Here is a 13,726-nt window from a genome sequence, read left to right as displayed (position 1 = left end):
AATTAAAATTAAGGGGTATTAAAGCTTATGGAGTTGATGCCTTTACTGATTTTAGAGAAAAAACATGGTGAGATATTTTTTCTTAGTTGATGTACATTGTGGTGCTACAGTTAAAAAATTACTTTGGTGGTGGTGTATTTGTAGATTTATCCTTCAGAGTTCGGAAAAGAGAGATTGAAAGAGGAAGAACAAAAAGGACCTGTGGAACTGTTCGATCTTCCAGAGGATACCACAGAGAATGATGGGTATTAACTTTATCTTCAGCTGAGAGATACAATATGTCTAATTCTCAGTGAAAATCCTGATCGGCTGCTGTTTCCAAAACTTCGTATGTGGAAGTCTCCTGTGGATGCCTTCCTTTTTACAGCTTTTTCGAGGGATATTTTATAACTGGCCCTGGTTCATTGTCAATGCATAGAGCTTAACGTAGCATTTCTTTGCTACAAACTGCCATTCATGCAAACTCCCTTTGTTGCTTACTGTCAACATTTTTATCTACGTAATCAACAGGGACCTTAACTTAGGCCAAGAATTCCCACATTGAGATTTCTTGAATGCCGCCAGCAGCAGCCTTGGCTTACTAGGCTGAGCTCATCAGTCCTGCCATTGCCCAGGCTCCTTCAGGCATGTCACTTTTTTTTTTTTCCACCCTTTTGTTCTGCTTGAAAGTCTTGTCTGTATGGAACTTCAGAGGTTTTGCTTTTATATTTTTCCAGAATTTCCAGATGTTTGGCAGCCAGACTGGGGACACTTTTGTATAATACATCCTGCTGGACTGCCCTATATTTGGAAAATCTGGGTGCTTCTCAAATAAGTGCAGATCCCTTTGAAGAAACTCTCTAGTGCATCAGGGAAGTGTATGATGAAGTCAGCTTCACTATGTGCATCAAGGTGCGTCCTGAAGCATTAGATTACTGCTCAGGGGGCTCTAGAGCATCTGGAATACAACAAACAAATCCAGATGTCCTAGAGGTACCTCAGTGAAACCTGTGCATGTACCCTTCAGATTCACGGGACAGAACCTCAGCCCTGCGATCTCGCTCCTGCATTCTTCCACTGATTCATCCACCTCTTAATCCCTTTTCTGCTTTTCTTTTTCTCTTGCTGTCATCTTCTATGACACCCCCACCACGTCTACTACCCGGGTTAGTATCCTGATTCCTTTCCTCACCCATACCGCTTTCCTACTCCTGCACTGCCTGTCACTAGCGTGAGGATCTGCCATCCTGTCCGTACAGTCTCGCAGTTTCTCTTACGTTCTTGACATGCACACTTATATATGAACATCCTTTTCATTGGCCTTGTTAAGAGCCAGGATAATTGCAAATAACTTGATAGGAACTAGTAAATAGTACTTTCTGTGGGCTGCACAGAGGCATACAAATATGCTATTCTATGCCTTGCTCTAACCTTACAATGCCTGTGGGAAGCAGAGTCAGATGCAGAAAGTGTACACTTAATAAAACTGTGTCAATTAGTCTTTACTTGAGTAAAACTGAATAGATACTGGTGAAACTTCATGCTGTTTAACCTCTAGTCTTACAAGATTAGTAGAGTGTTTGAATGGTGCATATTTTTAATGAATTGAATGAAAATATTTTGCAAATGAAAGGTTGTTAAAGCCAGCTCACTTGGTTGTGGTGTTTTCCATTTTGCAGGCTTTATAGGGAAAAACTGCGGGAATATCAATTTAAGCGACTGAAATACTTCTATGCAGTTGTAGAATGTGATTCTCCTGAAACAGCCAATAAAATTTATGAGGAATGCGATGGACTGGAATTTGAAAGTAGCTGTTCTTTTATAGACCTAAGGTAACTCTGTTGGTGACTTTAACATGTTGGGGAGGGGAGAGGGAATTAAAGCCAATTGAAAATAATTTGGAGTAAACTATATGGTCTTTATTCTGTCACCAAAATGAGATATGTAAATAAATTAGGCATACAGCGAGTTGTTAGGTTTCCCTTTGGTTCTTTTTTTCTTTTTGAGCGTTTTTACTGGAATATGGAAAGTTTGAGAGGATCTCTGCATAGAGAGATTATTCTCAGAGAAGTCGGGTAAAATGTTCTCATTGCATCTTCAACCTTTTGGTGCAAATAATGAAGTGGTAGGATTTAGAAAACAAAACAACATACTGCTGCTTTTCTCTTTTCTTCTTTCCCCAAGGGTCCAGAAGTGGTTCTTTTTCAGGATTGCTTACCACAGGGCAAGAATATTGCTGCTGTTGTCATGAAGCTGCAACAGATTACTATGCTAGCTCCTATGAATGAGCTGGAAGCTCTAAGATTTCAAAAGTCACGTTTGGAAAGAAAGAATATTAAATTACAGTTGTGCTTTATTGTTAGTATTTCCTTTTGTTACAAAAAAGCCTTCTAGTCTGAGCAGAAGAGAAGTTACTAAATCATACTAAGTTTTGACAGAAGCTGGCTTTGTCTGCTGGGATCTGTGTTACGGGCACTCTTGCAAGTCAATGAAATACAAGTTTTTTTGTTTTGAATCATTTTCTAGAGAAGCTTAATTCATCTGCTTTGAACCATTCTGGAGAAGATGATCTCTGCCAAATGAACATGTAACTTTTCATGCTTTTAAACATTGAAAGATAACATTTTACAACAGACACAGCTGTTTGAAATTCTCCAATGCTTTTCTTAATCTTCTTTGTTAAATTTTAATGTTGAATAGTATTCATCATACTACATTTGCAATGATTTAAAAAAAAAAAAGCACAAGTAATTTCTCATGTAGTCTATAAAGGTTTTTTTTAATCTAAAGTCTTCTGTTGTTACTTTTTTCCCAACTAATTGTACTGTTAAAGATGTGCCAGGCTTTCCTAACAAGTTTAGATTTTTTTTGTTTCTAAATTCCGTTTTATTCACTTTTTTGTTTTGAATTTTTAATGTTAAGCTTCCTGAAAAGGTAATTCTTAAAACAAACTAAAACACTAAAAAACCCACTCCAACCCTGCTAATACCAGAGTGAAAGTTGTTTAGTTACTTTCACAACATTGGTGGTGTTATACATGAAAAACCTGTGGAATAGGTGTGCAGAAGCCAGTTAATCTTAACATGTGTGGAGTACTTGTCCCTTTCTTTTGTTTCCTTTTCAGGCATACCAGCTTTTTATTTCAACAGATTCTTTTGTGCTTACGTAGGGTACTCATTAAAAGTTTAGATTGTTTATACTATGAAATTTCCCAGTGTATTTGAATAATAACATGTTTTATTTGCCTTTAAGATTCATTCCAGATAATGTTACATTTGATGATAAGCCAAAAGATGAAGCCTCAGAAGTGAACATAGCTGTATATAAGCCAAAGTACTTCACATCTGCTGCTATGGGAACATCAAAGGTATCTTTACAGTGTTTTTGTAATGTTTTTCTAATTTGTTTAGTTTTATTGTCGGCTTATAAATTATATATGTAGTGGGGAAAAGATTCCTGATTACCTTCACCATTTCAAAGTAAAGACATCAAACGTGTTAAGAGAAGTAAGCATGTTACAGAGCCACAAGTTGCAACCCCATAAATAAGCTCGAGTTTTGGATTTTAAGAGATCTGGTTTCTTTGTTACAAATGAAATACTACATTTTGACCTCATTATACTTCTGTTACAAGTCGCACATGGAATTACTTTGTTATTCACAGTTAAATCTTCTGATTTGCCTAAAATGGGTATTTGCATGTAGCTCAACAAGAGCCATTTTGGTGGTGTTGCCAGACTTAAACAGTTGCTTCCCCTCCTTGTAGCTGTTCATACCTACTCTGTCTTATGTGACAGCCAAAACTTCCATCTGGCTGTGAAGGGAACTGGATTGGAGAAGTGATTAGTTGAGAAAGAAGTAATTTCTGCTGGATCATTTTTCAATCGGATCTGTTTCACCTTCCGGCTGAGGGTGCAGTTGTGCAAATGCTTTCATTGTCCCCATTGCAATGCATGCGTGATTCCAGGGAGGAGTTGCTGCTGGAAGAGGAAAGGAGAGGAGTTGGTGGCTGTTTCAACACCAGTATCTGCTGCCATAAAGGAAATCTGGCTTACAGACATTTTGTGTTGTGTGACCTGCTGTTACAGAACCTTTCAGTGCATAAGGAGACTTCTTTGTTCTTTCATGGAGTTAAAACTCCTTGAAACTCATTGTAGAACAAATTCCAAAAAGTTGTCATTAGGTTTATTTTAGTAAATGGTTATTCTACCTAATTGTTGTAGAGAACACGAGTGACAGCTTTACGTTGCTTCTTAAATGCAAGGTATCAAATATTTTTCCCTAAAAAAGAGAGAGTTACAATGTTTAATTTTAACGTTTCAGCTTCTACAAGTGGCTTTCTTATTTTTAAGGTAGATATCACATGGGATGAGACAGATCATGAACGAGTTATGTCACTTAACAGAACTTTTAAAAAAGAGGAACTTCTTGACATGGATTTTCAAGCTTATTTGGCTTCGTCTAGTGAAGAAGAGGAAGAACAGCAGCAAGGTACTTATGTTAATAAATGTTGTCCACAAAGTCATTAGCTGCAGTGTTTTGAACACAAGTTATTTAAATATGTAAATTCCATATCTTTAGAAAATGCTTTGAATGTCATCTTTTACAGGGACAATATTATGCTTGTTGTATAAAAGCTGTTGTCAAGTTCTACTATGAAAATAACCTACCTTTCCTCCAGAGCTAAACGTCTCTGAAAGTGACGTGTGCTTAGTTTTTGTGTGTGTGACTTAAAGGTGGAGGCCAATTGGTGAGCATGTTGGTGTATATGGTCTTCGCTCTTTTCAGTTAGGAAATAAATGGATTCATGACAGAACACTGACAGATTAACGTGCTAAGAATTTTTTTTAAAAGGTTCATAAGTTAGTCGTGTTAACATGGAAGCTGTAGAGTTCTTTAAATTTGCTGGAACTAGGCATTCCTTTACTTCTTTGTTTGTTTGTTTGAGTTAAATACACTTTTCCGGTGTTCTTTATACATGATAAGAAAACACACGTACAAGTTTTTAGACTCAGTTGAGATTGATTGTGCAAACCTGATTCTGATTCTCCAAATAGTGTCACTAGGATGACCTCAAAATGACTACATTCTTGTCTTTGTTGAAGACAAAGTATGTTAGCTGAATTTGAAGTTACAGCTTACTTTGAAGATTGATCAGTGAGAACTTGACCTAAGTATTACCACCCTAGCTTTAAAAGAGCTTTCTCGTTTTTATTTCTGTACTGTAAAATCTCTTTACCTGGTGTAATTAATGTTTAAGTCAGCCATGTGTAATGATTAGAACTCAAGTGATTTAAAGTGGCAAGATCACAGGTAATTAAGTCATGGCATATTTTCTTTATTGCTGATATGGTAAATCTGTTTGATTTATGTAGAGCATGTGGTAGCTATTCCGTTCATTCAGTGCTGAATGAAGATCTGCTCCCTTTCTGTGAAGTCTGAGTAAAACTGATCAAAAATTACCCAGTGGTAGGTGATGAGGAGTTACCCTAAGGATTGAACCCCTGAATAGCTGCTTTCTGAATAGGAGCTTGCACCTCCAAGTGTAAAATAATTTTCTTCCTCTTCCCCCCCACCCCTTCCTACCCCTCTCTTCCTTTTTTGGGGGTACCTGAACATTTCTTTATCAAGTTTGGCAATGCCTACTTTAATCTCTTCATTTCTGAGATTAAATTATTTTCAATAGAACTGGAAGTGCTTACTTTTCAGATGAAAAGTCCTAGTTTGAAATCTGAAGTGGCTAAGGACCAAATGGGTTAGGTACAGTGCTCACTGTGGAAATCTATTTGTAGGTTATACAGTGTTTTGTCCTCTTCGTGGTCCTCTATACACGTACTAAAGTCTTGGCAGGGCGAGGATATTCTGAAGAAGCTGCTGTAAGATTGTGCTTGTTGGAATGGCCCAGACAGGGTGTTGAATGCACTCCAGACCTGAGGGAAATGTGGATTGTACAGAGCTGCTTCACTCCAGCCGTAGCTCTTCTTTGGTGACCAGGGGAATGTGAATGGCAGCGCAGAAAATCTGTGTTTTGGGCCTTCTGGAACTCCTAAACTGTAGGTCTTGCATAGTGAGGGGAAGGGTAAGCAGCAGAACATATTTGAGGGAACTTTAGAGAGTAGTAACATCTTTGAAATGCTTTTTGATTCATGTACTTAAGAATATAAAGAGAATCTCATCTAACTTCGTAAATCTTCCGTGTATGGTGCACCAACATGAACATTCCTGAATTACTTTGCTTGTTTTCACTCTGCTCTTAATTAATAATACATATAGCCTAAATGACAAGGAAAATTTCATTAAGCCTTAATCAGGTCTTTCAAACGGATGTTAGAATTGATTTATAGTGCATTAAAGCAGGTTGTTGCAATCAGAGATGAGTTTGGAGCATTCAAAAGAACATTACAGATTTTTCTGGTTATAGAGTTGGGAAATCTGGTAGCAAATTTGGCTTGGCAGTATCTTGGCAGGGTTAATGTCCATTTGTTTCTCATCTTACGTAAAAACGCACTTATATACTGCACCTCTGTGAGCTTTAGTTGCTCTAGTAATGCTTAGTAAAGTATCCATATGGGAGCAGTAGATGCAGGGGAAAGCATTTCCATCTTCTTACTGCATACAAGACTACTGCTGTATTAAAGAATAGCATCTGTAATGGGGTGGTGAAGAAAGCAAACATTTATAAGTGAGCAAAACTTCAGAAAAAGTAAACTTCTGTGGCTGGGAAGGAAAAGAAATTGACCTTAAGTAATCTTATCACACTAATAAATTTTAGACCTGAAATGTCTAGATTCTAAGGACGTTTTGAAAAGTCAGTTATTAATAGAGGGATTATGCTGCCATGTCCTTAACGTGTTCCTGACCTTTTATCCATTCAGTTCTGTGATACAAAACAGGATTCCATCCGACAGGCTTCCATCCAGCAGAATTATGTGGCACTATGCACAAATGGGAAAAATCAGTGTCAGCTGCTTGAATGGAAATGTAGGAGTGTGATAAGCAGGAAAAAAATGTCCTGGACTTTTATTCATATTTTTTAACTTATTAAAATGTTGTATTTATAAACAGGTTTTTGTTGGCCTGGTCTTATCTGTTTGTTGGTTTTTTTTTCTGGAATTTTTCAACTTAAAGTATGTGTGTCATGAATGTTAGTAATACTATTATACAACAGTTTTGTAATGTCAACTATTTCAGTGACCTGATATGTTGTTGTGGTACATAGCACAAAGGATCTCCTTTATGTTGCTTCCGAATTTTCTGTTACTTGGATGCATTTGTTCCAGGTAGGAAGAGTTCGTGGCATCAAATCCAGCCCATAATTGATGTTTTGACCATGAGCACCAGTGCCTTAATGTGTGGCATTTTAAATGAGGCTTCAAATTAAGCATTATGGGGTTTGTGCCTAAGCTTTTGTTCTGTTTTGTTTGTTGTTGTTTTTTTTTATCTTTGCGAGAGCAACATCCAGTGGGTGTTATAAAATGCATTGAACAGGTTATTATTTGGGTTAGCCTCTGTCCCTTTCTCCTGGGTAGCTGCTTTGGACACTCAGGCGTTACTGCTGCTTCAAAAGTAACAAGGATCTGACTTTCAGAATATTTCTGTTGAGCTATTTTTGTCATATTACTAATATGTTTCCTAAGGAAACAAGCTAGCAAGAGGAAGTTTGTGATTTAGCCAAGCCTGGGTGAAATTTCGTGGGACAGAAGAGAAATACCACAACCTGGTTATTTTCTTTCTATGAAGATTCAGAAGCTTGGTATAACTGATGCAGGTGTTGGATACTTTTCCAAAGCACATTTTCAGGAGCTTTTGTGTTGGGTTTGTTTTTTATTTAAAAAAAAAAAGGTGCTTGGAAGGCGAGGAACTAGCTTTCCTTCTAAGAAGTTCATACAAGCTGTTAGAGGTGTCCAGTAACTTAGAGCTGAATGTATGTTATTGCAGGCCAGTGTGTCCCTGCTCAGAATTGACTGGACAGGAGCCGGCTCTGCCTGCGAGCATGTTAGTCTTGGCTTACCTCTGGCTGGCTCAGAGGCCTGGTTCTAGGAATGCCCGGACACCTCTCATGCGCAGCTGGTTGCTTAAAGGCTTCAGTAGCTACAGTCAAGTAGTTTGCAAAGTGGGTTTTAAAAACTGCATCCAGTGCACACCACTCAATTGGTTAGACTACCCTGACCTGCAAAAAAAATGCAAAAAAATTTAAAAAGCCAGAATGTAATGTTTACCATTCATTTACTGTTACCTCCCTGTTCACATTCTCCTCTTCCAGTATCTGTCTTCTCCCTGAAAAATATCTTATAAAAGACTTTGATATTCTTCAAATAGACTTATTGGATTACCTTGAATTTGAAATTTTTTCTGTTTCTATTATCATTTGGATGAACTAATGCAATTTGCACAACTTCTTGTTCAGAGAGTGCTGGGAAAGTGGAGTTAAACCCCAAAGTTTTCTTTGTCGCTATTTTCTGGCTCAAGACTGAAGTCAACACATTTAATTTTCCATACCATGCTGTGGTACAGCGCAATAAGTTCTACCTTGGACTTGCTCCTTGAACACTGGAGTGTAGAGCTTTTTAGTTTTTCCTTCTGCGAGCCCACATGCCTTGTTGGGTTTTTTTGTATCTGTCTGAATTTGAGTAACTATCCTGGATAGAATTGAGACATTTAGTACATTTTTATGGTATGTCCATCAGCATCCAGACCAGTAGCTGAATTTTCTGATGTGCCATTACATCATGAGGGGGAATTTTATCTTTTCACCTTTAAAAGAAATGCAGCTTTGCAGCAGGCCTTTTGTCAAATGTTGTGTCTGCTCTAGTTTTTCTGCTCTCTTTAGTTTGCAAGGGGAAGTTAAAAACAAAAAGTGAATCATCTCCTTGGCCACTGCAAGATAAACTAAGAATACGATCTCTTCAAAACTCTTTGATTACGAGAATGGGATCTCAGCTAACGTGCTGCCAATCAGCAATTGAATATATTGAGCCTCTGCATTTGTTTATATTTTTGTTGAATTGCAGCTTTTAAAAAATGAACAAAAGCCCCCTACAAACTATTGTATTGAAATGTTTCTGACCTTCCTCAGGATTTTAACTTTTTCTTTTAGCACTTGTGTTATTACTGTCCTTTGAAAGCAGTAAGAATGTATTTAAAATTTTCTACTCTAAATTTCATCAGCTTTTGCCTTTTTTTCCTTCACAGGTTAATTGTGTTTCTCTTGCAGTGCAGCTGTTAACGTACCAGAACTTTTTGTTTGTGTGTTTTGTTCAAAAAGTCTTTGAACAAGCTATTGGCAAGCAGCATTACTGCCTTAATATCCAGCAGAAAGTGGTTCCTCGTGTTGTGCAATGCAGCGTGATACTTGAAAGCTAGTGGCAAGGTTATTTGAACTGTGAACAAACTTTGAGAACATATTCCAGCTCACTTTCCTTTCTTGCAGCTGTTGTCAAGTGTTTTTTATTTGCTTACAGAATGAGAAGGCTCTTAAGGTTTTTTTTTAAGGTGATGTTGAACATTTGTTTTAAAACTGTTACTTTTGACAAAAGAAATGCGTATTTTATCTAAATGAGAAAGTATGACACTATACATTGCCACTTAAATTTCTCCTAGCAAAACCAGCCATAAATACAAATCAGTACCCCCTTACTTAGGCAGTTTCAATGGAGCCTTTCTTAGCTTAAGGATTTCTTCAGTTCCCATCCAGTATAGCTTTACTTCTCATTTCATGTGACACCCAGAAGAAGAAATTCAGAATGCTTATTTTTTTTCTCAGTCTTCAAAACAAAGTGCCATTTGCTTTCTGCGTGAGCAGATGGTTTCCTCTTAGATCTCAGCTTCCGATGAGGAAAGTGGAAAAGCAGCTGCGGTTAACTGTCCCCATGTGCCAAAGGACAAACCAGGGGTGGGGGGAGGAGGACTCGCCTGGCTGAACAGAGGGTTTTGGCTGTAACTCGGGCGAAAAAAAGAGAGTTTATGACCTTTGGAAGAAGGGATAGGCAACTCAGGAGGACTACAAGGATGTTGTGAGGTTATGCAGGGAGAAAATTAGAAGAGCCAAAGCCCAAGTGAACTTAATCTGACTACTGCTATAAAAGACAATTAAAAGTGTTTCTATAAATACGCATGCAACAAAAGGAGGGCTAAGGAGAATCTCCATCCTTTATTGGATGCAGGGGGAGACATAGCAACAAAGGATGAGGAAAAGGCTGAAGTACTTAATACCTTCTTTGCCTCAGTCTTTAACAGTAAGGCCAGTTGTTCACCGGGTACCCAGCCCCCTGGCTAGAAGACAGGGACAGGGGGCAGAATGAAGCCCTCATAATCCAAGGGGAAATGGTTAGTGACCTGCTACACCACTTAGATATGCACAAGTCTGTGGGGCTGGATGGGATCCACCCAGGAGTACTGAGGGAGCTGGTGGAAGTGCTCACCAAGCCGCTTTAGAATTATTTACCAGCAGTCCTGGCTAACTGGGGAGGTCCCAGAAGACTGAGGCTTGACAACGTGATGTCCATCTACAGGAAGCGCCAGAAGGAGGATATGGGGAAGTACAGGCCTGTCAGCCCGACCTCAGTACTGGTGAGGGATGCGGAGCAGATCATCTTGAGTGCCATCGCCAGCACGTACAGGACAACAGGTGATCAGGCCCAGCCAGCATGGGTTTATGAAAGGCAGGTCCTGCTTGACTAACCTGATCTCCTTCTATGACAAGGTGACTGGCTTGGTGGATAAGGCAAAGGCCGTGCATGTTGTCTACCTGGACTTTAGTAAAGCCTTTGGCACCATTGCCCACAGCATTCTCCTGGAGAAAATGGCTGCTCATGGCTCGGACGGGCATACCCTTTGCTGGGTAAAAAACTGTCTGGATGGCCAGGCCAGAAGAGATGAACCCAGTTGGCGGCCGGTCACAAGTGGTGTTCCCCAGGGCTTGGTACTGGGGCCAGTCCTGTTTAACATCTTTATTAATGATCTGGACAAGGGGATCAAGTGCACCCGCAGTAAGTTTGCAGACAACACCAAGTTGGGCAGGAGTGTTGATCTACTCGAGGTCAGGAAGGCTCTGCAGAGGGACCTGGACAGGCTGGATCAATGGGCTGAGGCCAATGCTATGAGGTTCAACAAGGCCAAGCGCCAGGTCCTGCACTTGGGTCAGAACAACTCCATGCAGCTCTACAGGCTTGGGGACGAGTGGCTGGAAAGCTGCCTGGTGGAAAAGGACCTGGGGGTGCTGGTTGACAGCCAGCTGAACACGAGCCAGCAGTGTGCCCAGGTGGCCAAGAAAGCCAACAGCATCCTGGCTGTATCAGAAATGGTGTGGCCAGCAGGAGTAGGGAGGTGATCATGCCCCTGTACTCTGCACTGGTGAGGCTGCACCTCGAATGCTGTGTGCAGTTTTGGGCCCCTCACTGCAAGAAAGACATTGAGGTGCTGGAGCATGTCCAGAGAAGGGCAACAAAGCTGGTGAAGGGTCTGGAGAACATGTCTTATGAGGAGCAGCTGAGAGAACTGGGGTTGTTTAGTCTGGAGAAGAGGAGGCTGAGGGGAGACCTTATTGCTTTCTACAACTACCTGAGAGGAGGCTGTAGCGAGGTGGGAATTGGTCTCTTTTCCCAAGCAACAAGTGATAGGACGAGAGGAAATGGCCTCAAGTTGCACCAGGGGAGGTTTAGATCGGACATTAGGAAAAATTTCTGGACTGAAGGGTTGTCAAACACTGGAACAGGCTGCCCAGGGAAGTGGTGGAGTCACCATCCCTGGAGGCATTTAAAAGATGTGTAGATGTGGTGCTTAGGGACATGGTTTAGTGCTGGGTTGATGGTTAGATTTGATAATCTTAAAGGTCTGTTTCAACCTAAACAATTCTATGAACAGTGAAGATTTCTGCTCCCAGGCAAGAACCAGCTTCTTGCAATGATGGAATATGGAAGAGAACAGTGTCACACCTCTAAGCTTTAGCCAAAGACCAGAGGTCACGCTGTGTTACCTTGCAGCTTCCGTCTGTCTTTCTAGACACAGTTACGCTGTCCATGCAACTCCATACAGTAGGAAGCACAGCTTTGCTGCTATACCAGAGAAAAAGAAAAAAGGGGCTTGCCTCAAACCTAGTTTTCTACGGTTCGAGGAGCTGCAGTATCTTTAAAGCCTAAAAGCTGTGACTTTACACATTGTAATTGTGTTTTTTCTGGGGGAAAAAAAAAGAGGGAAAAAAACTCTTTCCTTCTTGCTTCATTTATTAGTTAATTCAGCAAGTCACTGAAGATTAAGGCATTGAATAATTATAGGTGTTACGGAATCTTGCAAGGTTTATTTGTTAAAATGTAGCACTATTTTCAAAATGCTTTGCACAGCTGTTTTTTTGAGATTTAGATACTACTCTGCTCTGAGGGACTTCTGAAACTAATAATTTTAAAATGCAGTAAAGGATGCTGTGTCTGACCAGTGATTTCCTTTGCTGGATAAATTTTCTTTTGTCTTTTCTGATACTATTTTTATTTCATTTAAGTAGGGGAGTTCTAAAACTGGTTACTCTTCAGGGATGTAATAGATATAATAGATGAAAATATTTTAGATTGTTTGGTAGAAACAGTGTATGTGCTTTAGGTGTGTTTCCTAAACATCAACTTCAATTGATCGCTGTCTTGAGACTGGCTGTGATAGTTTTACTCTCTCTTTCTAGGTGGTGAGGTAGCTCATGAAATTGAAGATGACAAACCCAGGAAAAGCCAAAAAGACGATGAAGAGCAAATTGCCAAGTACAGAGACCTTTTGAAAAGTATCCAAGAAAAAGAGAAAAAACAGGAAGAAAAGGATATAGGAATGGAGATTAAATGGGTTCCAGGTATGCTGTATTTTTTTTCTTTTACTAACTTGGAGGATATGCAGTATTGGCCTGCTAATAGGGATTTAGTGTAAGGTGTTGGATTTATAGTAGTAGAAACTGACCTTTTTTTCCATAAATTGGAATCCAGATGGATTATAATGAGGAAAATAGAAGAAGTAATATGACTGAACTCAGTTCCTCAGCTGTAAGCTTCTCTTCGTAGCTTACTTTTTCGTCAGGTTTTTTTTTGTGCTTGCTTTTTTCATTCATCACTTTATAGATTTTCTTGAATAGAATTCATGTGTTTGCCATATAGTCCTAAAACATATCTACACTTTTAAAAGTGAAAACCAGTATGATTTGGAAACATGGCATAAAATTAGAGAATGATTTGGAAATGTTGCTTGCATAATGCTGAAGATTTGGGGGAACAAAGAAGGGAGAAGTGTGACCTTCCACCGAGGCTGCTCTGTGCCAAAAAAAACTACTACAAGAAAAGTTGGGGGATAGTGACATCCAGATTTTCATCTGGAAATTAAAAGAAGATAACTTACCCATATAGCATCCCAGCAGAACTCATCCTGAGATCTGAAAACCAATGTCTAGTATGTTTTTTTTCCCCTTTATGATGAAAAGACATCCAGACTGATTTTTATGTTTTGTTTCTGTGTGTGTGCTTTCCCTGAGGTGGAATGAGCCAGATTTACACTAACGTTATCCTGAATTCACTCAGGTAACTTCTGTTGAATATGAATGCTCGCTTTTTAAATCTTGTTCCGGTCTGTACCGATTCACTGAAGTTGATTGAACTGAATGGAATGGTTTTACTTCTAGTTCTTGATAAGATCTGTGTTCAAAAGTATACGCTGGCGTTAAAAATTGTTGTGTGTTTTCAGTCGTGCTTATATAACTCCAATCATTTCTGGCATGAATTCTC

At 39.4% G+C, this 13,726-nt stretch overlaps 1 protein-coding gene across 2 annotated transcripts in view; it reads left to right on the top strand.

Moving 5' to 3' along the window:
• The window catches only part of ESF1 (ESF1 nucleolar pre-rRNA processing protein), a 32,956-nt gene that overhangs the window by 3,227 nt on the left and 16,003 nt on the right, over positions 1–13,726 (top strand). For both annotated transcript variants that reach the window (XM_086460836.1, XM_086460835.1), the window contains exons 4-8: positions 145–245; positions 1,659–1,811; positions 3,232–3,346; positions 4,331–4,469; positions 12,646–12,807. In XM_086460836.1, coding sequence (XP_086316962.1) covers positions 145–245; positions 1,659–1,811; positions 3,232–3,346; positions 4,331–4,469; positions 12,646–12,807 — 670 coding nt within the window. The remainder of the gene's footprint in view (positions 1–144; positions 246–1,658; positions 1,812–3,231; positions 3,347–4,330; positions 4,470–12,645; positions 12,808–13,726) is intronic.

Source organism: Leptosomus discolor, chromosome 2 (assembly GCF_034619465.1).
Source record: "Leptosomus discolor isolate bLepDis1 chromosome 2, bLepDis1.hap2, whole genome shotgun sequence".
In the NCBI taxonomy this organism is placed as follows: Eukaryota; Metazoa; Chordata; class Aves; order Leptosomiformes; family Leptosomidae; genus Leptosomus; species Leptosomus discolor.
The sequence above is the reverse complement of the archived record's forward strand: the minus strand, read 5'-3'. Positions and strand labels throughout refer to the sequence as shown.